Source organism: Ranitomeya imitator, chromosome 2 (assembly GCF_032444005.1).
Source record: "Ranitomeya imitator isolate aRanImi1 chromosome 2, aRanImi1.pri, whole genome shotgun sequence".
NCBI classification, from domain to species: Eukaryota; Metazoa; Chordata; class Amphibia; order Anura; family Dendrobatidae; genus Ranitomeya; species Ranitomeya imitator.
In genome coordinates this window covers 512,726,712-512,753,431 of record NC_091283.1, presented here as the reverse complement: position 1 = coordinate 512,753,431, position 26,720 = coordinate 512,726,712, and the positions used below count along the sequence as shown (strand labels likewise).

General features: G+C 42.3%; 1 protein-coding gene across 8 annotated transcripts in view; it reads right to left on the bottom strand.

Annotated features, from left to right (window-relative positions):
* Positions 1–26,720, bottom strand: part of SRCIN1 (SRC kinase signaling inhibitor 1) — a 588,753-nt gene that overhangs the window by 76,467 nt on the left and 485,566 nt on the right. For all 8 annotated transcript variants that reach the window (XM_069751703.1, XM_069751702.1, XM_069751696.1 and 5 more), the window contains 5 exons: positions 17,379–17,574; positions 17,070–17,268; positions 13,947–14,040; positions 9,828–10,660; positions 6,714–6,806 (listed from right to left, as the gene is read on the bottom strand). In XM_069751703.1, the coding sequence (XP_069607804.1) occupies positions 6,714–6,806; positions 9,828–10,660; positions 13,947–14,040; positions 17,070–17,268; positions 17,379–17,574 (1,415 nt within the window). The remainder of the gene's footprint in view (positions 1–6,713; positions 6,807–9,827; positions 10,661–13,946; positions 14,041–17,069; positions 17,269–17,378; positions 17,575–26,720) is intronic.

Genomic DNA, 26,720 nt, shown 5'->3' with positions numbered 1-26,720 from the left:
GTTCTCGTGCCAGTGGGTTGCTTTTGCCCTTGCCGGTCCCGAAGAGGCCCTGGACGCATATCTCTATGGATTTTATTTCGGATCTCCCTGTCTCTCAAAAGGTGTCGGTCATTTGGGTGGTTTGTGATCGCTTCTCTAAGATGGTCCATTTGGTACCCTTGTCTGATTGGTGCCATTGTTTTTCCAGCGTGTGGTGGCATTCCGGAGAACATCGTTTCGGACAGAGGTTCCCAGTTTGTTTCGAGGTTTTGGCGGGCCATTTGTGCTAGGATGGGCATTGATTTGTCTTTTTCCTCGGCTTTCCATCCTCAGACAAATGGCCAAACCGAACGAACTAATCAGACTTTGGAAACATATCTGAGATGCTTTGTTTCTGCTGATCAGGATGATTGGGTGTCCTTTTTGCCTTTGGCTGAGTTCGCCCTTAATAATCGGGCCAGCTCGGCTACTTTGGTTTCGCCGTTTTTCTGCAATTCTGGTTTCCATCCTCGTTTCTCTTCAGGGCAGGTTGAGTCTTCGGACTGTCCTGGTGTTGATACTGTGGTGGATAGGTTGCAGCAGATTTGGACTCATGTGGTGGACAATTTGACATTGTCCCAGGAGAAGGCTCAACGTTTCGCTAACCGCCGGCGCTGTGTGGGTCCCCACTTCGTGTTAGGGATTTGGTTTGGTTGTCGTCTCGTTATGTTCCTATGAAGGTTTCCTCTCCTAAGTTTAAGCCTCGCTTCATTGGTCCGTATAAGATTTCTGAGGTTCTCAATCCTGTGTTGTTTCGTTTGACCCTTCCAGCTTCTTTTGCCATCCATAATGTATTCCATAGATCTTTGTTGCGGAGATACGTGGCGCCTGTGGTTCCATCCGTTGATCCTCCTGCCCCGGTGTTGGTTGAGGGGGAGTTGGAGTATGTGGGGGAGAAGATTTTGGATTCTCGTATTTCGAGACGGAAACTCCAGTACCTGGTCAAGTGGAAGGGTTATGGTCAGGAAGATAATTCCTGGGTCTTTGCCTCCCATGTTCATGCTGCCCATCTGGTTCGTGCCATTCATTTGGCTCGTCCTGGTCGGCCTGGGGGCTCTGGTGAGGGTTCGGTGACCTCTCCTCAAGGGGGGGTACTGTTGTGAATTCTGTTGTCAAGCTCCCTCCTATGGTCATGAATGGTACTTCGGCTGGTTCTGTCCATGGGCTTCCTCTGGTGGGTGTGAGTGGAGCTGCGGCTTCTGAGTTTCCTTCTACAGGTGACGAGGTTAATTCGTTAGCTGGCTGCTCTATTTAACTCCACCTAGATCATTGCTCCATGCCACCTGTCAATGTTCCAGTATTGGTCTAGTTCTTTCCTGGATCGTTCTTGTGACCTGTCTTCCCAGCTGAAGCTAAGTTCCTGCTTGTTTTTCTCTGGTTTGCTATTTTTCTGTCCAGCTTGCTATTTTGATTTTTGTCTTGCTTGCTGGAAGCTCTGGGACGCAGAGGGAGCGCCTCCGCACCGTGAGTCGGTGCGGAGGGTCTTTTTGCGCCCTCTGCGTTGTCTTTTTTTAGGATTTGTGCTGACCGCAAAGTTACCTTTCCTATCCTCTGTCTGTTCAGTAAGTCGGGCCTCACTTTGCTAAATCTATTTCATCTCTGTGTTTGTAATTTTCATCTTTACTCACAGTCATTATATGTGGGGGCTGCCTTTTCCTTTGGGGAATTTCTCTGAGGCAAGGTAGGCTTTATTTTTCTATCTCTAGGGCTAGCTAGTTTCTTAGGCTGTGTCGAGTTGCATAGGGAGCGTTAGGAGCAATCCACGGCTATTTCTAGTGTGTGTGATAGGATTAGGGATTGCGGTCAGCAGAGTTCCCACGTCTCAGAGCTCGTCCTATGTTATTAGTAACTATCAGGTCATTCCGTGTGCTCTTAACCACTAGGTCCATTATTGTCCTTACCACCAGGTCATAACAATTTTCTATCATATAGACCCCTCAAAATGACTTCAAATGAGATGTGGTCCCTAAAAAAAAAATGGTGTTGCAAAAATGAGAAATTGCTGGTCAACTTTTAACCCTTATAACTCCCTAACAAAAAAAAATTTTGGTTCCAAAATTGTGCTGATGTAAAGTAGACATGTGGGAAATGTTACTTATTAAGTATTTTGTGTGACATATCTCTGTGATTTAAGGGTATAAAAATTCAAAGTTGGAAAATTGAGAAATTTTCAAAATTTTCGCCAAATTTCCATTTTTTTCACAAATAAACGCAAGTTATATCGAATAAATTTTACCACTAACATGAAGTACTATACGTCACGAGAAAACATTGTCAGAATCGCCAAGATCCGTTGAAGCGTTCCAGAGTTATAACCTCATAAAGGGACAGTGGTCAGAATTGTAAAAATTGGCCCGGTCATTAACGTGCAAATCACCCTCGGGGCTTAAGGGGTTAATTAAACTTTGGTGGGATCCCACGTCATTTTTTTCTGTAATTTGACTTATTAATTAAATACATGTAGAGTAAGCTAGACACGCACTGTACTAATTATACATGTTACTCAAATATTTCTATCCATCTATTTATCTATATACTGTACAGTGGGTATGGAAAGTATTCAGACCGCTCTAAATTTTTCACTCTTTGTTTCACTGCAGCCATTTGGTAAATTCAACAAAGTCCATTTTTTTCACATTAATGTACACTCTGCTCCCCATCTTGACTGAAAAAAAAAGAAATGTAGAAATTTTTCCAAATTTAATAAAAAAGAAATATCACATTGTTACAAGTATTCAGCCCCTTTGCTGAGACACTCATATTTACCGTATTTTTCGGCGCATAAAACGGCTGGGCGTATAAGACGACCCCCAACTTTTCAGGGGTCATCTTATACACCGGATGTTGTCTTATACGGCGTGTGCAGGGAGCAGCCCCGGATGGTTCCCAGGGTCTGGAGGAGAGGAGGCTCTCCTTCAGGCCCTGGGATCCATCTTGGTGTAAAAAAAAAAAAAGAATAAAAATAAAAAATATGGATATACTTACCTTCCGACGGCCCCCGGAGTTCTCCCGGCCGTCAGCGGTGCATGCGGCAGCTTCCGTTCCCAAGGATGCATTGCGCTCCTCTCCTCCAGACCCTGGGAACCCTCCGGGAACGTTCCTTGCACATGCCGTACCCGGCATATAAGACGACCCCCGACTTTTGAGAAGATTTTCAGGAGTTAAAAAGTCGTCTTACAAGCCGGAAAGTACGGTAAGTCACGTGCTGTCCATTTCCTTGTGATCCTCAGGCACACACCTGTCTATACAAGTCCTCACAGCTCATAATGCATGTCAGACCAAATGAGAATCATTAGGTCAAATGAACTGGCTAGCGAGCTCAGAGACAGAATTGTGGCAAGGCACAGATCTGGCAAAGGTTACAACAGAATTTCTGTAGTACTCAAAGTTTCTAAGAGCACAGTGGCCTCCATAATCCTTAAATGTAAGATGTTTGAGACCACCAGAAGTCTTCCTAGGCCTGCTGTCCAGCCAAACTGAGCAATCGTTGGAGAAGAGCTTTGGTGAGAGAGGTAAAGAAGAACCCCAAGATCACTGTGGCTGAGCTACAGAGATGCAGTAGGGAGATTGGAGAAAGTGCCACACAGTCAGCTATCATTGCAGCCCTCCACCAGTCGGACCTTTATGGCAGAGTGGCCTGACGGAAGCCTCTCCTCAGTGCAAGACATATAAAAGCCTGCATAGTTTGCTAAAAAACACATGAAGGACCCCCAGACTATGAGAAATAAGATTCTCTGGTCTGATGAGATGAAGATAGATCTTTTTGGTGACAATTCTAAGCGGTATGTTTAGAGAAAACCAGGCACTGCTCATCACCTGCCCAATACACTCCCAACAGTGAAACATGGTGGTGGCAGCATCATGATATGGGGTTGTTTTACAGCTGCAGGAACAGGACGACTGGTTGTCATTTAAGGAAGCATGAATGAGGCCAAGTACAGAGATATCCTGGATGAAAACCTCTTCCAGAGTGCTCTGGACCTCAGACTTGGCCAAAGGTTCACCTTCCAACAAGACAATGACCCTAAGCACACAGCTAAAATAACAAAGGAGTGGCTTCAAAACAACTCTATGACTATTCTTGACTGGCCCAGCCAGTGCCCTGACCTAAACCCAATTGAGCATCTCTGGAGAGACCTGAAAATGGCTGTCCACCAATGTTCACCATCCAACCTGACGGAACTGGAGAGGATCTGCAAGGAAGAATGGCAGAAGATCCCCAAATCCAGGTGTGAAAAACTTGTTGCATCATTCCCAAGAAGACACATGGCTGTACTAGCTCAAAAGTGTACTTCTCAATACTGAGCAAAGGGTCTGAATACTTATGACCATGTGATATATTACTTTTTCTTTTTTAACAAATTTGGAAAAAAATACTACATTTCTGTTTTTTTCAGTCAAGATGGGGTGCAGAGTGCACATTAATGAGAAAAAAATAAACTTTTTTGAATTTACCAAATGGCTGCAATGGAACAAAGAGTGAAAAATTTAAAGGGTTATGAATACCCACTGTTCATAATGAAAAATAGTTAGTTTGAAAACTATCTTTAAATGACATAGAGAATTACTCTATGTAAAAGTTAATGTTAAAATCGCATTGCATACGATTCGGCGCTGCAGCTGCATGTGTTGCGGCTGTGTGACAGTCATAGCACATGCATGGAGAGTCTGTTTGTTGGGCTCTGCATTCATGTGCTGTTACTGTATATAGGCAGCTGCGGCGCCGATCAGCTGATTGGCCGGCGCTATCCAGGAAGCCAGGTTCCCTCTGCAGCTTATTCGATAAGCGCTATAGATTGCCGAATAAGAGGGAACTCGAACAAATTCGCTCAACTCTAATGAAAATACATGTAACCCACACATGACTTTATCAATAAAGTTTTATTAAAGTTAAGTAACAAAAAGTATCCAAAACATGACAAACCAAAAGGAGACAAAAAATGCAGCTGAAAAAAAATGTTATAAAAACGCATGTAAAATCTGTAACATAAAAAAAAAATCATTGTAGGACCTTGTTCACTGATGTGTGCTGCCAGTGGGAGAACTGGAAAGCACATTGACCAATGTCACTCAATAGAGCTTTTTAGAACAGTTTTCTCATGTGGACCAAATGTCTTTGTGAAAACAATCGCAACATATATTGAATGAGAATACTTCAAGTCTATGAGTGTGCAAACAAAAATCCAATCCCAATTAGATCATACATACAGTATGGAAAAAAAGGTAGCCTTATAAATCTGGACTATATGCGATCAGATAGTGGTTGTATACAGATCCAACCCCCTAAGGTCAGAAAAAGGCAACACAAAATGTTCTCTGTACAGAATGCATTTTTTACGGGCACATTTGAAAGCTATAATAAATTATTAAAGGGTTTTCATAGTGAAGACAACCGATCACTCAACCACAGGATAGGTGATAACTTATAGATCCCTAGAGGCCCAACAATTGGGACCAATTGGCAGAGTGGGGGACTTTTATCCCTGTTAATATGCAGTATGTATGCTTGACCGCCAGTCCATTCATTTCCTATGGGGCTGCCAGAAAAAGCTGAGCAAGGACCCATGGACCTCAGTAGCCCATAGGGAATGAATGGAGCAGCTTTCAGGCATGTGTGCAGCTGCTCTCTTCTTAATAAAATGACCCCTTTTTGGATAAAAGTGCCCTGTTCTGCCAAATGGTGTGGATCCCAGTGGTTGGACACCAACCGATCTATACGTTATTACCTCTCCTGTTCTCAGGTGATAATTTATGCCTTTAAGATTATAAATGAGGTGTGTGCAGCTTACAATATTAATATGCACACATTAGCAGCAATTGTAAAATGGTAATATTAGAATAATATGGACACGACCATCCAGCCTTCAAAAAAAAATCCCAAAAGCCGCACATGTTTTTACTCACAGTAGAAAAAAGCGCCCAAATTGTTCATTTGGAGCATATTATAAAAATGCTCCTGACTCTAATTGTTAGAAATTTATTTTAAATATTGTGTGCACTTTAAGGCCCATTTACACAGAATGAGTTTTCATTCATGCAACCAATAATCTGAGAACTTCATGACAATCACTGTAAATAGCCAAAGTGATAATTTACAACAGATTAGTGTGTTTTATGTAGAGAAAAATGAATGCGTAAAAAATAATGTTGCCAGCTGGTGCCGATTAATCCCTGCTCCATAATGATGGTCTTCTATGTCTACAGAGATCTGACAAATAATTCTGTATTCACTCACAAAACTTGGTGTGTGGGTGTGTGAACAACGAGGATTTAACTATCAACCCCCAATAAAAAGACTTTTTCTTATGGCAATTGTACACCAATGGCAGATCTGTCAGTGGGAAGAAGAATGAGGCAAAAGGTTAACTTCTAGCTAATAATATGGTGGACACTTCAAAAATTAAATGCCAGATATCTGTAAAAAAAGATATTTGTAAAGTCTAATGCAGAACATAGCCATCAGAAACAAAGCCAGAGTTCTCCAGGAGACTATGGCATGGTAATTACCACCATAGTTATTATTAAACTAAGGCATCAGGGATCCGGACCTTACAAAGATCTACCTGGTTGCCAACTGAGGCTCTAATATAAGGTGACCTATTGTTTGGTTTACAGTATAAGTGACTAGTACATGTATGACCATCACAGGCCACAGTGCAATGTTCATCCCATGACAATGTCTTCCCTCTGTATACCTGGGATTTTCACTGTGGGAGCTTTGCATAAGAGCACTCTGGACCAGTCCCGTTAGGCTAGCAATCTGTTTCTCCATGGCTTCCATCCGTTCTCTGCAAAACACAGCACTAGGAATATTAATGCTACATTTTATATCCAGTGGACATGACTTCTAATTCAACACCAAATCTTGTATTCAAATGGTAAGTGCGCACCATAACAACAACTCATCATCTGCAGGGTTTTTTTTGAGGGTATGTTCCCACGGTCAGTAAACGCTGCTGGTTGAATGCTGCGTACATTCCCAGCGTCTAACCCGCAGCAGCCAGATCTTACAGCACAGTGGATGGGATTTCAAGAAATCCCAAGTCCACTACGCGTGCACCGGCCCCCGCTGCTCACCTGCGGAGACGGACATGCGGTGCGTCTTTCCAGACCGCAGCATGTCAATTTATACGTGCACCTGTGCAATGTATTGGGCATGGTGATTCCGCACTGTTCAGTGAACACATGCAGAATCACCTGCATTCAAAAGCCGGCAGCACTTTGGATGGAGCGGACATGTGCTGCGTCCAAAGCGCTGCCAAGTACTGACCGTGGAAACATACCCTTAACCCCTTCATGACCGGGGGATTTTTCGTTTTTCCATGTTCGTTTTTCGCTCCCCTCCTTCCCAGAGCCATAACTTTTTTATTTTTCCGTCAATTTGGCCATGTGAGGGCTTATTTTTTGTGGGACGAGTTGTACTTTTGAACGACATCATTGGTTTCAGCATGTTGTGTACTAGAAAACGGGAAAAAAATTCCAAGTGCGGTGAAATTGCAAAAAAAGTGCAATCCCACATTGGTTTTTTGTTTGGCTTTTTTGCTAGGTTCACTAAATGCTAAAACTGACCTGCCATTATGATTCTCCAGGTCAGTACGAGTTCATAGACACCTAACATGACTAGGTTATTTTTTATCTAAGTGGTGAAAAAAAATTCCAAACTTTGCTAAAAAAAAAAAAAAAAAAATTGCGCCATTTTCCGATACTCGTAGCGTCTCCATTTTTCATGATCTGGGGTCTGTTGAGGGCTTATTTTTTGCGTGCCGAGATGACGTTTTTAATGATAGCATTTTGGTGCAGATACGTTCTTTTGATCGCCCGTTATTGCATTTTAATGCAATGTCGCGGCGACCAAAAAAACGTAATTCTGGCGTTTCGAATTTTTTTCCCGCTACGCTGTTTAGCGATCAGGTTAATACTTTTTTTTAATTGATAGATCGGGCGATTCTGAGCGCAGCGATACCAAATATGCGTAGATTTGATATTTTTTTATTGATTTATTTTGATTGGGGCGAAAGGGGGGTGATTTAAACTTTTATGTTTTTTTTATTTTTTTCACATTTTTTTAAAACTTTTTTTCTTAACTTTTGCCATGCTTCAATAGCCTCCATGGGAGGCTAGAAGCTGGCACAGCACGATCGGCTCTGCTACATAGCAGCGATCTGCTGATCGCTGCTATGTAGCAGAAATGGAGGTGTGCTGTGAGCGCCGACCACAGGGTGGCGCTCACAGCCACCGGTCATCAGTAACCATAGAGGTCTCTGGGACCTCTATGGCTACAATATACAAGCATCGCCGACCCCCGATCATGTGACGGGGGTCGGCGATGACGTTATTTCCGGCCGCCCGGCCGGAAGCGGTAGTTAAATGCCGCTGTCTGCGTTTGACAGCGGCATTTAACTAGTCAATAGGTGCGGGCAGATCGCGATTCTGCCCACACCTATTGCGGGCACATGTCAGCTGTTCAAAACAGCTGACATGTCCCGGCTTTGATGCGGGCTCACCGCGGAGCCCTGCATCAAAGCAGGGGAGCCGGCATCGGACGGTATAGTACGTCCGATGCCGGTAAGGGGTTAAAGTCACTTTCCTTTTATGTATTGTGGCATTAGTTGCCGTTTTTAGCACCAAGTTTATCAAAGCGGTGCACGTCATTCATGAATTCGGCTCAAGTTAAAAAATGGGCCTTCTATCTATCATGTATAATCCTTTGCATGTATAACTCTCCTACAGAGACTCAGATCGTAATAATGAAGAAACGTCAGCGCAGACACATTAATCAGGTTAATTAATAAATGATGCAGTTATGAATAAGATAGCAGCACTAGAAGACTTCAGCAATGAACATCTCATTATGGGACGGCTATCTTGGCATAAGCCATGTTGATTTATTAATACCCTGAAATGTGTTAATTATGAGAATCCATCTTATTGCGTATCACGCCGATTGCAGAGAAGCCATATAAATATTGCTATATTATGCTTTTAAGGATTTTATTGGTGTAGTAACTAAATGATCTCCATGACACTAACATTTACATTGGTGCAGCCTGAGCATCTACATTTGGCCCTCTGGTATATACAGACTCAGGTGCAGACATCTTTCTCCTGTTTAGTGCCCTACATTGCCATGTCACTTTGGAAAGTCTTTACCAACCAAGGCCTCCGTAATGACACCTGGGTCACCAACCAAATTGTTTGCATACATTGCCAACACTGAATAATACAGAACACAACTCGTATTTGGAGGTATTTGACACACAAATATCTTGGCTTTATTGATCAGTGGTATGTAACTGGTGCATGAATACCTAACCATGTATCTGTGACTTTACCACTAAATAACCACATGCAATCAACTGGATATCGCTATATGATCTCTGCAGCCATTTTAGGTGAAAAAAACTGTTGCAAAGTTCTTACTGCATTGTCCCTTAAGGAGGTTTCTCTAAAAAAACAAAACGTTTTTTTGTTTTTTTTTTAAAAACTATATCAGCTTAAAAGACTATACTGAGCTATGATTTATTAACCAATGCGAATTTTGTGCATATGCATGCATATATATGTAATTATCCAGCTGTGGTATTTAATTATTGTTGGCAATGTACGCAAACAATCTGGTTGGTGACCAGATATTTATTACTAACACACAGTGCATGTACAAAAATGAGTACAGATTATCTTGATCCTCCAGATTTATTTGCACCCTAGTGTGTATGATCACCAGTATCAGTCACAACTGATACCATCATTCTACTGATTCACGCCACATTTGTGTGCAATACAAAAAAGTAACAGGTCATTGGTCTTACCTTGTCTCAACTTCTTTGGTCGGCACTGGAGAGCTGAAACCAGACAAAGGACGTTCACCTGGCCCAGGGAATATTTCATTGTTGCCCGAGGAAGAGCTGGGATTCCTTTGTTTACCCACAGGGCTGTCCATAAAAACAGAAGAAGAAGAATCCTTGCGAAATGTCTGGCGAACAGGGGAGGAGCGGCTGGAAGGCCCTGAATAAGGACTGTGGGGACCCTGACTCTGGTTGACTTCGACCATCCTTCCATCTGACACCTTTTGTGGGGAGGACGGTGGCAGACGAAAACCCATTCCAGGACCATAGGTGTCTCCATATATCTGGGAATTAGGTTTGTACATTCCATCTTCTAGATCTGTCTGTAGAGCAGCTGCAGAATAAGTGCTCAGGGAACGCACTGATCCACGCTTATATAACCCTCCTGGGTATGCGAAAGGGTCCCCAAGTCCAGCTAGGGACTGAGTGGATGTAATGCTAAGTCTTCCTTCATGAACCATTGCATACGGATCTGAATAGAGTCCTTCATTCTTCACCAGCACAACATTCTTGTTGGTCAGATCTTCATCAGGCTTCACATCTCGTCTCTCCAGGATAGCGCTAGGACTAGGAGAGACTCCTTGAGCTGGAGGAAGGCCAGACATTCTGTCCCCATGATGCACGGGACTTCCAGCATAGGAAGGTGGTCGTCCACCACTGTAAGACATGCGGGAACGTGCTGGGGAGGAGGACTGAAGTACTGGAGGAGGAGACCCAGAGGCCATATGAGGAGCAGGAGACATACTATTGAGGCGTCGAGTAGGGGAAGAATCTCTGGACCCATACATCATTTCACGCTGCAAAAGAAAAGTTGCAGAACATGGTCATGACAACTAAAATATTTTAAATACAAGAATTAAATATCATGCAAATCATGAAGGATGAAAATCTACCAGTACAATATATTTTCTATTCTAGACACAGGTATGTACATTGTGACCGAATATGCTCATGCTGGTCAGTGAATAGATATGATACATATATGCAAGACATATGAAACAGACAACACATCATTCATCCAACAGCCACAAGTCGCCACATTTCTATTAATTTCACTATATATGTGCACACATGCAGGGTCAGATTACAGCAATGATGTTGTGGGGATCCTCTAACATGCTCTATTTGTGTCCTCTATGAACTTCTGGTGGATTGTACCACATGATCTTACCACATGGTGCCATCTGTGATATTGTGTGTGCACTATACTGTGACACTATATTTGGGCACTGAATGATAGCACTATCATATGCTCACTATATGGCACTACTATGTGGACACTGTACACCAGCATTGCATCTTGCTATTATATGGCACTTTATGACCGCATACTTTAGTTAGTGTTATATTTCAATTTCTTTATAATATTAGGAAAGGTATCCCCAAACATCTGCCCAAATGCTTCCATACACTTTGATCTAGCCCTGCACACATGCCAAACATAGTTCCGAAGATATCCAACCAAACCAGATGCCCAGCAGAGACAGACGTACATGCACATACACACGAAACTGCAGTGCAGCACATACGTTATACAATATCGGCTTACACACAGGAAAAATAACTCCATGTACCTCTTTTACCATCTACAAATCTACATATGGTGGCACAGAATCTGCAGGTTCAGATTACTGTACCACACTGTATTGTCTAGTGTCACTGTGCATGAAGACATACAGTATCATATATCTGTACACCCAACTGTGAAGTGTGAGTGTGTGAAGGTAGGACAAGGGCAGCTGATCTGGGCACAAAATTCTTGGGGGTGAAAAATAAACAAAATCAGAACTGCACTGGCATCACTAGGATTAAATCTCCAAAGCAATGTATATGCCCAGACCCCTAGTTCCTTGCTATGGGTCTCTGGGTGAGCGCCACTGTGAATGCTATAGTTAACAATATAAGTTATAATGCTGAAACTGTTGGATCCTACGATAGACCAGGGAGCTATAAGCTCCGTCGTCCCCCAACCTTCACGCTGTAGGCCGCAGGCTGACGTAGCCAATACCTTACAAGACATCAGCATCCCAGTGGAGGTGGCACAATGACAGCACTGCATGGTACAGCCTATGCAGGCCCACTCTGTGTGCAAAGAGGAGGAGGAGGAAACAGGATCATGTGAATAAAAAGTGGCACAAATACAGTAGCATTATTAATCTTGAAGGCGGCACTCAGTGAGTATCATTACTTTTTAAGCCAATGTTAATGTTAATGTGGCACTCTCAAGGGGTGTCACTGGGTTAGGGGGCACAATAATGTTATACTTCCTCTTGTCATTTTCCTTTTCACTTTAAAGTTGTAATCCGACGTTATTTTTATTTTACCCTATGTTAGGTATCACTATTGAGTGTTCAGTGTATGTAGTAAAATACTTACCGGTCACCGTCTTCTGCCGTTTCCAACACTGCTCTTGTCCTCTCCGCATCATGTGACTGCTTCTTTTTCTTGCCAGCCCACACTGCCGACCATTACTTCCTTTCTCTATGTAAGTCTATGAAAGCCTTGTCTGAGTCTCATATAGCTACATTAAAAAAGTGACTTCTGGCCCACACAAAAATGCTTAGTGGCCTGGCTAATCAGATGTGTGGTCACATCACACAGGAGAGGACAGGAGCCATGCTGGAAACAGCAGAAGACAGCAACTGGTAGTATTTTAATGTACATAGTGCAAAAACATTACTGGTAACTGATAGGGAAAAAAATACCGGAGTGGTAAAATTATATATGGCTGCGCAAAATATACACAGCAGCTTTTATTACAGGCCAGGCTAGGAAGATGAAGAATCCTCAATAAGGCCCGTTCTGCAATTCATGTCTAAATCTATTTCCATAAATCACTCTGTACACAGCGTGCTGCTGTTATTCTCACCACACATTAATTAATTAAAATCAGAAGCATATTACCCGTCACCTATCTGTCTCCCCTGTACCCCTGACAGTAATGAAATGCACATTAAGCAGAAGAAGGGAAATCCCTGTGAAGTGAAGAAGCTGCAGACATTTGTATGCAAGATCCCACCTTCAGTCTCCACCGATAGGAATAGGAAGATGGGGGAAGAGAGCGACAGGAGCGCTCTCCAAGATGGCTCATTAGCACAGACAAACATCTCAGGAAAGTGACTGCTAATGTATGCAGAGTGAGACTCCTATTACTTGCTCGCTGTATACACAATGCCATATACCGGATGCTGAAATTACTCTGGATAGCAAAAGGCAGACTTACTTAATGCAAGTACACCGCAAGTCTTGAGCTTAACACAACTTACCCACCGTCACTGCTTTTTATTCCATGTCTAAAACAACTAGAATAAACATGAGCTAGAACATAGGTAATGATTTCTTTGATGGAGGGATAGATCTCACACATATTACAAAGCTGGTAAGCCCGACAAGGAGCGTTCATGACTATAGTAACATAACGAATGTTTCCGATCCAATGTAAATCTGGTGGAAAATGTATGGAACAAGCAGATTGCTGGTATTGCTTCTCGTGTAATTAAACCTCCAGCGCAAAACAATGCAAATTTATGATCCGTGTTGGTCACTAAAACAAAGAATCCATGATGCTTTTGTGATCACGATACCCTTTAAGCTCTAGATTAGATTAGCAAGACTTTATTCACAAGACCAGATCAGTCAAATAGACCAAATGAGCAAAAGAAATAAACAGAGAGGTGTCGGCCTGTTGCTTTAGCAATTGGTAAAGGGTTTCAGCTACTGGTCCTATTCCAACCAGATCTTACTGGCATTGCCTATGGATATTCTCAAATGTTGTGGAAACCCCTCTTGTTAATGACAGTTTCATAATACATTTGGTAATACAGAAACAAGTAACAGCCATTTATAGTATAGTGCTAAACAACAAACCTCACCTAACAGTATACACACCATCTTTAATTCCACATAGAGAAGCAATCTGGCTGTACAGACAAACAACAGTCATGCACATGCACGGCTCCCATTCCACACAAGGACACACATGCTTCTGGGCTGGGAGCAATCGCTGCCACCTACTTCCAGCCCCCAGCCCAGACCCAGCCAAAGCCGGTGACAGCAGTCTGACCAGCGGTCTTTTCCGCTTACTCTCACGTCCCCGTTGGTGATGTGAGGAGCAGGAAACGAGGAGTAAATGGGCTCCTTCCGGTATATCTTTATAATACTTCTGTCCTGAATGTCTCTGAGAAAAGAATAAAAAAACAAATAAGATGTTAGTTAATAAAATCAAACTGATCACCCAGAAGAAACTCCACTACTACTGTATATATATATAGGCTTGAGAAAAGCTCATTGCGAGCTGAAACGTTGCCACATCATGTGGGTAAATTAAACCCTGCACGTTTTTTTATGAAACTATGGAGTGCTGCCTCATTTTTTGATATCTATTAACGTGGATGATCGCTGGACTGATTATCTTGGGGCGCTGCACCTGAAGCTAAGTATTTCTGTGCTGTTCCTTTTTTGCCTTTTATATATATATATATATATATATATATATATATATATATATATATATATATATATATATATATAGCTATAGTCTGTAAATTCATGAGTTAAAGTCCTCAATCCACGATCTGTTCATCTCAATTAGGATCCAATTTACGGTAAATGTCTGAGGCTTAATAACATTTATCTCTATACCTATACTGAATCTGTCAAAAACTGAACTTCTTAAATTTCTGCAATCTATTTCCCGATCTAAACTTGACATTTTTATTTCCTTATGTGGAACTTTGCTAACTCTTAGGCAGCATGCCCGCTGCCTTGGGGTTAAGTTTGATTCAGATTTGTCCATTATAATCTATTTTTAATCTGTTGCACATCCATGCCGTCTGCACTTCAGAAAAAACATCTACAAAATCTGTTCTTGCCTTCCTGTGAAAACAGCCAGGACTTTTGTTGCATTCTAGTAGACATTACTGACCTGTCTTCCATTCTCTAAACGTATTCCTCTCCTCTGCATACTGAATGCAGCAGCTAGGCTTATATTTCAGTCCAGCCTCTACACAGATGCCTCCACTCTGTGCCAGTCACTACAAAGGTTGCTCAATTACTGCCAATGACCTAGGACTAACTTCCTCTGTACCAGTTCTCTTGAACGTGGTATCTCAGGCTACTAGATTAATTCCCAATATCCACAGTTTTAAATGTGACCTCAAACAAGTTTATAAGCAGGACTCTAACATTCCTTAATCTTACTCACACTCTACGCAACCTAATACAATTGCTCTGCAACATTTTATGTGTACTTCCATATTTTTTTAAATAAAATTTTTTTGGATACTTGTATAAAATCAACACTTTTTACCACTTGACTTATCACTCATTCATCTTGTTTGAATTGTTTAATAATATATTACTATGCAATGTCCGATATAGTTTGTACACTCTCTGATTGCATAGGGATGCGAAATATGTTGGCGCTATAAAATAAAAATTATTATAATGCCTCTAATTAAGGTTTTTTTGCTTTGGTAATCCTTTATCTGGGTTCCCAGAACAAAAAATGAGGGTATCCAGTCGGTTAAATCCCAACTGTAAACTGTGGTGGAACCACAAGTATTCAATGTCACCACAGAGAAAATTACATATGATTCTCTTCTCACTGAAATAAAAGGGCTGCAATGCAAAAGATAACATTTACAGAAAATCCACAAGGAGCTGCAGATTTGTTGATATGTCTATGTACTTTTCAAGGAGTTGTCCCATAAACAGCACATGTCACCTATGACCAGGAGCAATGATCACACGTCCTAACTAATGCTTCATTCACACAGGATACTTTGGGTACTCATGTTCTCAGGATCGGTGGGTTTGAGCATCTGAAGCCCCAGCAATCAGACTAATATCATCCATCCTATGGATAGACGATAAGTGTTGCTTGTGTGATAACCTCTTTGAAAGGGAACATGACAGTCCGGTGGCAAAAAATCCAGAACCGTTTCCTCATTACTGAGTGCTACTTTTTACTCTGGAACATTGCAGAATTTCCAAGAAAACACAGTTTGAAAAATGAGCCCAGACATATGGAAAGAGTCCTGTTGGTGGCTCCTTCCAGCTTCTCCCAACCTGGCTCAATTGACACGTTTCTCCCTATATGAAAATAGACCACCTTTGCACTGACAGTGGTACGCATCAAGGCCCCGTCCTTGAGATAGAGGCAAGTTTATTTATTGGGAACTGCATCTACTATACATTTATTGTATAGCCAGTAGATATGTCACAAATGTAGGAGATGAAAATACCCATTTAATCTAATCTATATTAATTACCCCTTGTAGCATGGCTAAAGGGTGTATAGTCGACGGGAGGTATGTGTCACATAAGTGCCTTGTTGCTGTAATGTATCCTGGAGTATTTCTTTGTTGCACATAACCATGTATATATATGTGTTTCAGGACCTGTGGTGATGTCAGACCACATGGCTAATCATGTGATGGGTTACTGGGTGTGGTTAGCTCTATATAAGACAGGCTAATGCTTAACACAGAAGATGTGTGGAGGTGAAACCCTCCTGAGTGTGTTAAGGCTCCAGGACTGAGCCTGATGGACTGGACACTTTGTTTTCTTTTCCTGAGCTAAAGGCTATTTGTTTGCTGTTATTTTGCTATGTGGTTTATGGAGCAATAAACCCTGTGAACTTTTAAAGGAACGTGCCTCCTGAGTGTCAGCCGTCGCACCTGAGTGAGTGAAATCCCTGCACCCTTTAATCTATATTTTATACTAAATGCAGTAGTGATTTAGAAAACGTAACAAATTAAAGCAGAGCTCTGAAACACTATAGTATGCAAACATTTAATATCAGAAATTGGAACAACATGACTGCTGGAGCATATATATTCATATATTCAATGTTTGCATACTATAGAATTTCAGAGTTTGTTAGTTGCATACAGAGTGACTGTCTTAGCTTACACCTGTTCACTTTTGTCTTTCTGTTTGTAAGTGACAGTCAGTCTTTTGATATTTAGAGTAAAACATAGGTTTATCTAATAAGGGACTGGACTATCTGTTTCATGTTGTCCAAGGCTCAGACACCATGAAATGGCTAAAAGCTTCTCTTTAAGATATATTCAGCTCTTATGGAAGATATAAACATGCATTCACCCACTTTCCACTGGACATCGCACTGTGGCATCATTCAATTCTTAGACAACCTCTTACCAAATAGTCACTTCTTGGTCTATAGCCACACCTGATCCATACCTGACATCTTCTAATTCATAGAAGACGTTTCGGGACTCGTCTTTGATTAGTATAGCCGTGTTATGTGATTTCAGCATTCCCATGGTGAGCTTTTGCTGGAACATGTGCACTATCAGAGCATGTAATGTGTCCATGCTGGTGATCTCATGAGTAATGTGCACCCGTCTTGTCTCATCACCATACTGCAGGAACAAGACACCTGGAAGCAGAGTGATATTCACTGCATTAAATCTACAATGAGGTAGCCTCGCACACAACCTCCACCGAAGGTCATTAACACCTTAAGGAGCACAGGTATAATTTACGGACCTGGTGAGCGTAGTTTGGTTTGGCTGGTGGATCGAGATAGTGGCAGGCTTTGCCTAAAACGGTTCATCCTGTTAAAACCAAGTGGCAACTCTGCTTCAGACATGGTCTCCAGGGATTCAGCGGAAGCAAAAGACAATTTGGCTGCTTGATCTGCAAGGCCTGGCTGGGAACTTTGGGAGTGACGCGAGCTCCTAGTCTGAAAACCAAAGAGATACAGAAATTGCTGAGGAACCAATGACAATTTCCACATTTTCTACATAAACAAGTAATAGTTTTCATACTATGCACTTAACCTTTAATAACCAGGAACGGTGACGTTGGCTTTTGAGTTTGTACCTTCAAAATCTCAAAACTGTGGTATTTTAAAGTAGAATGACCACAGGTACAACTAGTAGGTACAACAGCACGGAGAACTGTTCTATAATATTTATGGATTTGTTGATGTGAAGAACTTTTATTGCAGGCATAGTTGGCACATGAATGTGTCTCAATGTGTACAAGTCAGTAGAAAAATCCAATAATTCGCCATTTTTTTTATTATTCTTACTGTGCAATCTCTTTACCGTTTATTTCTCTTCACCTGAATCCTGGGTGCACATACAAGAGGTGCAACCACAAGAGCAGGCGGTAGTCAGGCTGCAAGAGGCACAGATAATCCGATGACTATAGCAATATGACATACACAATCTGCTGTAAGGGTTGCGATTTATTAATAGTTACATCTTCCTCTCCCCTTGTAAGCCATAAAGTTACTACGGTATTTATGTTCTGCTACAGTAAACGTCATTAGGCTGTGTGTGTCACCGAACATACAAGCCCCAAGGTTCCCACCTTGAGACGAACTTGCTAAACCATCATCTACAGAAAAATTGTAAATATTTCAATACATTTCAGAGACGAGCAATGTGCTGTAGGCTACAAGGAGCACTTCTGCATTTCTAAACTAGGCAAAAAAACTGTGGCAGGTTTTCTCATCTACCTTGTATACAATATTGCTAAAGTAATGTATTGCATCAGGGAATAGAATGAGGGTCGTAGGGAAATATCCATAAAATAGTACAGATTGTGCGGGTTACAGACATATATAGAATCTAGTAAATGCTAACTAAGCCCCCATACACATCAGATAGATGCAGGCAAACGATCATTTAATTGACACCTATCTCTACTGACTTACTAATACACAGTAACGCCTGGCTGCGCTTCAGTGTTCTCTATAAGGCTACGTTCACATTAGCGTTGCGCGCCGCTGCGTCGGCGACGCAACGCACGACGCACAAAAAAACGCGCGCAAACGCACGCAAAAACGCTGCGTTTTGCGACGCGTGCGTCGTTTTTTGACGAAAATCGGACGCACGAAAAATGCAACTTGTTGCATTTTCTTGCATCCGACGCTAGCGTCGAAAACGACGCACGCGTCGGAAAACGCAACAAAAAAAACGCACGCGTCCCCCATGTTAAACATAGGGGCGCGCCGCCGCTGCGTCGCCGACGCAACAGCGACGCACATTAGCTGCCAGACTCATCTGGTGGCAGATTACCTCCTGGAGAACAAAAGGATCAGCTGTTGGAAATCTGAAGAGCCAGATCCACCGCTACCTCAACATCATCTGTTGGAAGAGACTCATGAGGCCTCTATACACCCTAGACTGTCATCCAATCCCACCAAGCTTGTTCGGCTGACTTTACTCTGATGTGTAGGGGGTCCTTCGGCTTCAAGGAGGAGTCACAGCTGATTTTAACATCAAAATAAACATACTTTACATTAACGTATTACATAATGATATTACCATCAATCATCAAAGTGCAAGGTCAGTTTTAGAGCACAACAAAACCCAAAAAACATTGGCAGAATTGGTGTTATTTTCAACATTTCACTTAATTTGGATTTGTTTTACCATTTTCACCACATTTTATGGAAAATTAAATATTATCTATCAAAACTACAGTCCGTCCTGTAAAAATCAAGCTGTCATATGGCTATGTCAACGGAAAAATAAAAATGGGTATGCCTCTTAGAAAAAGAAAAGAGAAAAGAAGGAGAAAAGAAATCATAAAAATGAAAAAATGCCTACGTTTTGCTTGTGTTATCCTTTTACAAAGTAACATAGGAACTTACAAATTCACTCCACTCATCAGGTTTAAAAACCAGAAACCTCACTAAACATGAGGCTACATTCATCAATACTTTTCTAACTGGTCTATGCAATGTTCAAGATCCATTATAATAAAATCACATATGTATTAATTATAATAAAATCAGAAGCAAAAATAAAAAATCAAAGTACCTCATGGAGGAGACACTATAAAATCCTAACAGTGGTAATAGTATATATACTATCTTGGTGGTATTTATCATATATTAATCACTCAATTGGGGTTAATAGAGGGACAATATTACGACATTTGTTACTGGTCACCACCAATGGAAAGAAAGTAGCAAAAAATATATATATATTAGTTGCGTAAACTGACATACCAATATCATACCAGGAGAATTCCTATTTTGAATGTATATACATGGATCTGAAGGTATCAATCTTTCATCTCTCAGTAAAGAAGCACAATGTCAACTGCTGCCTATTGGAATTCCCAAGGAACTATATAACATAGAATAATGCCCAACACACCACAATGTATATTATGCAAATTATAGAGTGTGCACATAAAAAAAATCCCAATTTTGCCAAATTGATAGAATACACATGCATGCCCCTTTATCTAATACCCATTCGGAAGAAGCCTGGGGTGAAACGCGCATCGGGGTGTGGAGACGCCACTCCTGACACTCTTGGTTGTTACTTCTTCTCCCATTACAGGTATTTTCACTATGACATTTATAGCCATGTCTACATTCTCTCCTTACAGATAGGTATTAGGTATAGGGGCATGCATGTGTATTCTATCAATTTGGAAAAATGGGGAGATTTTTTATGTGCACAGTCTATAATTTAAGATACAAAGGAACACCATGCAGTCATAGAATCCAAATTAGAAAAATGCTTTATTCAATACAAATAACAGTAAAACAACCAGACAGAAGGTGTATGTAGTACTAAAAGATGACACAAATTGCCACCAACAACACGTAAACTGTAAAAAGGCCCAAGGTACGACAGTCCCCAAATGCAGAGAATAACAATACAATATGTGGAATGAGTGCTACAGCTAGTAAGTAATACATGGCAAATGGGCAAGTCACCACAAAAACAGCAATAAAGGCGTGTAGCAGGTGACCGGAACACCGAGGGAGTAACTGACTTTAAGCATTACTTCAAATACCGCAGGACAGTTGATTATAGGTTGGCTGTCTACCTTACATCACCTAAGAAGACATAGGGGGCAAGCGTGGAGAAGGGCGTCTCTAGGGTCCCAGAATAGCTCCGAGCTTTCCCGTCAAACGGGTGCGTCCTATTCAGATAAACTTGGGGGACGGAGAGAGAGAGAGAGAACGAACACGAGAGTTGTGAGGACTATCCCGAATGCTCAGCAGGGAAGAACTACAACACACAGGCGCTAGTGGTAGGCACTGATTTCCACCTGCAAAGGGAACTCTGGATGTGCCTTCGGACCGGCCGGTCTCAGACAGCCCTGTTAACAGTGCTCTGGATTGAGGATCCCAAAGTCTTCAGTAAAAGGTAAAGAGACTGCAACCCTGTGTCCTCGTTATTAACTGCGCCTCACATCATCGCCACCTACACTACTGGGAAGCCCTGGGGACACACTTCACCTGTGGGAAGGTATACCATCCAGCTGCCACTCCATCACCCCAGCGGACCCCGAAGCAGCATCGGTCACCCTGACCGAATACCACAGGTGGCGTCACGAACCCTTGACTAACTATCATCACCCCTTTCATTGGACGCCCCTTAGCTGGGTCACGGACCGGGTCCAGCCACCGTGACAACCCCAGCACCGAGACAGAGAGGACCGGTACCGAGAACTTGTGGCCCTGTGTCTGGGGGCGCTCCAGAAACAATACTTCTTGCTGCTGTGTTGACATGGAGCAGCTAAATATCCAGCGTATGCGGTCAATGACCGACGCAGGGTACAACCATCAGGCAGTTGCCTCTGTTAGCAACTTCAAGCCTGTTAGTGCTTAGGCACTTTTTTTCTAAAGTCCCGGATAAACCCTTTAATATTTACATGTTGGTGCATGGGGATCTTCATAGCATAACAGAGCTGATCATAGAATCAGGGCCGGCAAACTAGATATCTGCCTGGGGCCTCCGCTCCCCCAGAGTTCCCCAGGTAATGGTGTGCCGCCAATAGCGGCACACCAGACGGCCACTATGAGGTCAGTGCGTATGGTGTGCACGGCGTGGCCACCTCATTCCGCATTCAACTTTTTGGCATCATAGATGCCAATACAGTTGAAAGCAATCATGGAGGAGAGAGCATCAGATAATGCTCCTTCTCCCATCTTTCCCCCTCTGCCTCTGACGCAGCAGATGCGCGATGACGTAACGTCATCGTGTGCCATGCTGTGCCAGCAGTGGAGCTGTTGAGAAGCGCTGCAGGAGCCAGAGCAGCTTTGGAACGTGTAGAGATAAATATTGAATGAATTTAATCTTTATAATACTGTGGGACTGCATTATACTGTGTGTGTGGGGGGCTGCATTATACTTTGTGTGTGTGCTGTATTATGGTGTGTGTGGGGCTGAATTATACTGTGTCGGGGTTGCATTATACTATGTGTGTGGGGGGCTGCATTACAGTGTGGGGGCTGCATTATACTGTGTGTGGAGGGGTGACATTAAACTGTGTGGTCGGGCTGCATTATACTGTGCATGTGGGGGGCTGAATTATACTGTGTGTGAGGGCTGAATTAAACTGAGTGTGGAGTGTGGCTGCATTATACTGTGTGGGGGGTCTGCATTATACTGTGTGTGGGGGGCTGCATTATACTATGTGTGTATGTATGGGGCTGCATTATACACTGTGTTTGTGTAGGGGACTGCTTCATACTGTGTGTGGGGACTTCATTATACTGTTTGTTGGGGACTGCATTATACTGTGTGTGGGGGCTGCATTATACTGTATGTGGAAGGCAGTAATATACTATGTGTAGGGGGGCTTTTCATTATACTATGAAGGGGCTGCATTATACTTTGAGGGGGTTGCATTATACTCTATAAGGGGGCAGCATTATATTCTATGAGGGGGGTTGGATTATATTCTATGAGGAGGGCTGCATTTTATTTTATGAGGGGGCCACATTATATTCTATGCGGGGGCTGCATTATGATCTATGAACATTATACTCTATGAGGGGGTGCATTACACTCTATGAGGGGGCTGCATTATACTGTATGAGGGGGCAGCATTATATTCTATGAGGGGGGTTGCATTATATTCTATGGGGGGTGCATTTTATTCTATGAGGGGGCCACATTATATTCTATGTGGGGGGCTGCATTATGATCTATGAACATTATACTCTATGAGGGGGTTGCATTATACTCTATGAGGGGCTGCATTATGCTCTTTGGGTGGGCTGCATTATACTCTATGGGGGTTGCATTATACTCAATGGGGGCTGCATTATGCTCTGAGGGGGCTGCATTATACTCTATGGGATGGCGGCATTATACTCTATGAGGGGGACTGCATTACACTCTATGAGGGGGCTGCATTGTACTCTATGAGGGTATTAAAGTATATGGCGGGATATGAGGCATATTATACTATATGAAAGACTATGGTGCACATTATATTATATGGAGGATCATGGTGCACATTATACTAAATAGAGGACTATGAGGTGTGCATTATACTATGTGGGGGACTATGAATGTGTGTATGGACTTCATTATACTGTGTGTGAGGGGGCTGTATTATACTATGTGTGTGCAGGGGTGCTGCATTATACTGTGTGTGTGAGGGAGCTGAATTATACTGTGTGTGTGGGCTGCATTACACTGTGTGTGGGGAGGCTGCATTAAACTAAGTGTGAGGGCTCCATTATATTGTGTATGTGGGGGGCTGCATTATACTGTGTAGGGGGGCTCCATTAAATTGTGTGTGAAGAGGGCTGCATTAAACTGTGGGAGCTGAATTAAACTGTGGTGGGCTGCATTATACTGTGTGTGTGGAGGGGCTGCATTATACTGTGTGTGGGGGGATGCTGCATAATACTGAGTGGGGAGGGCTGCATTAAACTGTGTGTGTGGGAGGGCTGCATTAAACTGTGTGTGGGGGGCTCCATTATACTGTGTATGTGGGGATGCATTATACTGTGTGTAGGGGGCTCCATTAAATTGTGTGTGGAGGGGGCTGCATTAAACTGTGGGGCCTGAATTAAACTGTGTGGTGGGATGCATTATACTGTGTGTGTGGAGGGGCTGCATTATACTGTGTGTGTGGGGGATGCTGCATAATACTGAGTGGGGAGGACTGCATTAAACTGTGTGTGTGTGGGAGGGCTGCATTAAACTGTGTCTGTGGGGGACTGCATTAAACTGTGTGTGGGGGGGGGCTGCATTATACTGTGTGTCAGGGGAAGCTTTGCATTATACTCTGAGGGGGCTGCATTTTATTTTGAGGGGGCTGCATTACACTCTTTGAGGGGGAAGCATTATACTCTTTGAGGGGGGTTGCTTTATATTATATGAGGTGGGCTGCATTATGTTCTATGAGGGGGCCGCATTATATTCTATACGGGGGCTGCATTATACTCTATGGGGGGTTGCATTATACTCTATGTGGGTAGCAATTATACAGTGAAGGAAATAATTATTTGATCTCTTTCTGATTTTGTAAGGTTGCCCAATGATAAAGATATGAACAGTCTATCATTTTAATGGTAGGTTAATTTTAACATTGAGAGATAGAATATCAAAAATAAAATCCAGAAAATCACATCGTATATAGTATATAAATTTATTTGCATTTTGCAGTGAGAAATAAGTATTTGATCCCTCTGGCAAATAAGACTTATACTCTGGGGGAACTTTGCATTACGCTCTGAGGGGGTTGCATTATACTTAAACTTTGAGGGGGCAGCATGATACTATATGAAGGGGTTGCATTATATTCTATGAGGGGCGCTGCATTACATTCTATGAGGGGGCTGCATTATATTCTATGAGGCAGCAGCATTACATTCTATGTAGGGGCTGCATTATATTCTATGAGCATTATACTCTATGAGGGGGCTGCATTATATTCTGAGGGGGGCTGTATTATACTCTATGAGGGGGGCTGCATTGTGCTCTATGAAGGGGGCTGCATTGTGCTCTATGGGGCGGCTGTATTATACTCCATTGAGGACTATGGGTTGCATTATACTATATGTACTATATGGGGGGTGTTATTATACTATATGGGGGCTGCATTATACTGTATTAAGGACCATTGGTAGTGCATTATACTATATGTACTATATGTTACTTGCATTATACTGTATTAAGGACTATGGGGAATGCACTATACTATATGAAGGACTATGGGATGCATTATACTATGAGGAGTACATTGTACTATATGGATGACTATGGGGAGTGCATTATCCTATAGGGGGATATGGGGAGCATACAATATTATATGAAGGACTATGGGGAGTGTATTATACTATATGGAGGACTATGGGGACTGTATTATCCTACATGGAAGACTATAGTGCACATTATACTACATGGCGAACTATGGGGTGTGAATTATACTATATGGAGGACTATGGGGTGCATTATACTATGTGGAGGACTATGGGGTGCATTATACTATGTGGAGGACTATGGGTGTATTGTACTAAACAAGCAAAATGCTGCCTATTAATTGAGTGATTGGATGGTTTATGCCGGAAAAAAAATCATTGTTCTCAGCAGCACATCGCCAGTGAAAACTGCAGATGTGATGCTGATAACATGATACTGCATGTGGGCAGATTGATCTATTAGTGATGGTTCTGCGCCCATCATTCTTCCTCAGCCAGTGTAAAGAGGCCAGGAAACAAGCGTCGAACGACTTCAATATTGTCGATTGCGCTCGTTTAATGGCCTGAACTCATCACATGTAAATACAACCAAAAAGTCTGTGTGATGGTGCAATATGTGAGCATTTGGGGCTCCACCTTAAACTTTTGCCCAGAGCCCCCCTTTGTCTAAAACCGGCCCTGAATAGAATAGCTGAGCAAAGCTACACCACAGCTGTCAGGGCAATGAGAATAATGTGTCTGGGGGATGTTTTATTAGACCAGGTTTAGGTGCATCTGTTCTTTTATGACTTACACAGTGTCATTAGCTGCAAAAGCAGCTGATTACAATGGGATGATACAACCTGTCTGTATAATTTTTTCTTAGACAGGTTCATTAGGTGCATCTGAGCATCTTGACTGACAGCTTTAGAGCTACTGAAGGACAGATCCAATAACAACTGAGGATAAACAGTGCTTGGGGGGCATCATTACATAGTTACATAGTTATTAAGGTTGAAGGAAGACTTTAAGTCCATCTAGTTCAACCCATAGCCTAACCTAACTTGCCCTAACATGTTGATCCAGAGGAAGGCAAAAAAAACCCATGTGGCAAAGAGTAAGCTCCACCTTGGGGAAAAAAATTCCTTCCCGACTCCACATATGGCAATCAGACTAGTTCCCTGGATCAACGCCCTATCAAGGAATCTAGTGTATATACCCTGTAACATTATACTTTTCCAGAAATGTATCCAGTCCCCTCTTAAATTTAAGTAATGAATCACTCATTACAAGATCATACGGCAGAGAGTTCCATAGTCTCACTGCTCTTACAGTAAAGAATCCGCGTCTGTTATTATGCTTAAACCTTTTTTCCTCCAAACGTAGAGGATGCCCCCTTGTCCCTGTTTCAGGTCTATGATTAAAAAGATCATCAGAAAGTTCTTTGTACTGTCCCCTCATATATTTATACATTAACATAAGATCACCCCTTAGTCTTCGTTTTTCCAAACTAAATAGCCCCAAGTGTAATAACCTATCTTGGTATTGCAGACCCCCCAGTCCTCTAATAACCTTGGTCGCTCTTCTCTGCACCCGCTCCAGTTCAGCTATGTCTTTCTTATACACCGGAGACCAGAACTGTGCACAGTATTCTAAGTGTGGTCGAACAAGTGACTTGTATAGAGGTAAAATTATGTTCTCCTCATGAGTATCTATGCCTCTTTTAATGCATCCCATTATTTTATTTGCCTTTGTAGCAGCTGCCTGACACTGGCCACTAAATATGAGTTTGTCATCCACCCATACACCCAGGTCTTTTTCACTGACGATTTTGCCCAGAGTTTTAGAATTAAGCAGATAATTATACATCTTATTACTTCTACTTAAGTGCATGACCTTACATTTATCCCCATTAAAGCTCATTTGCC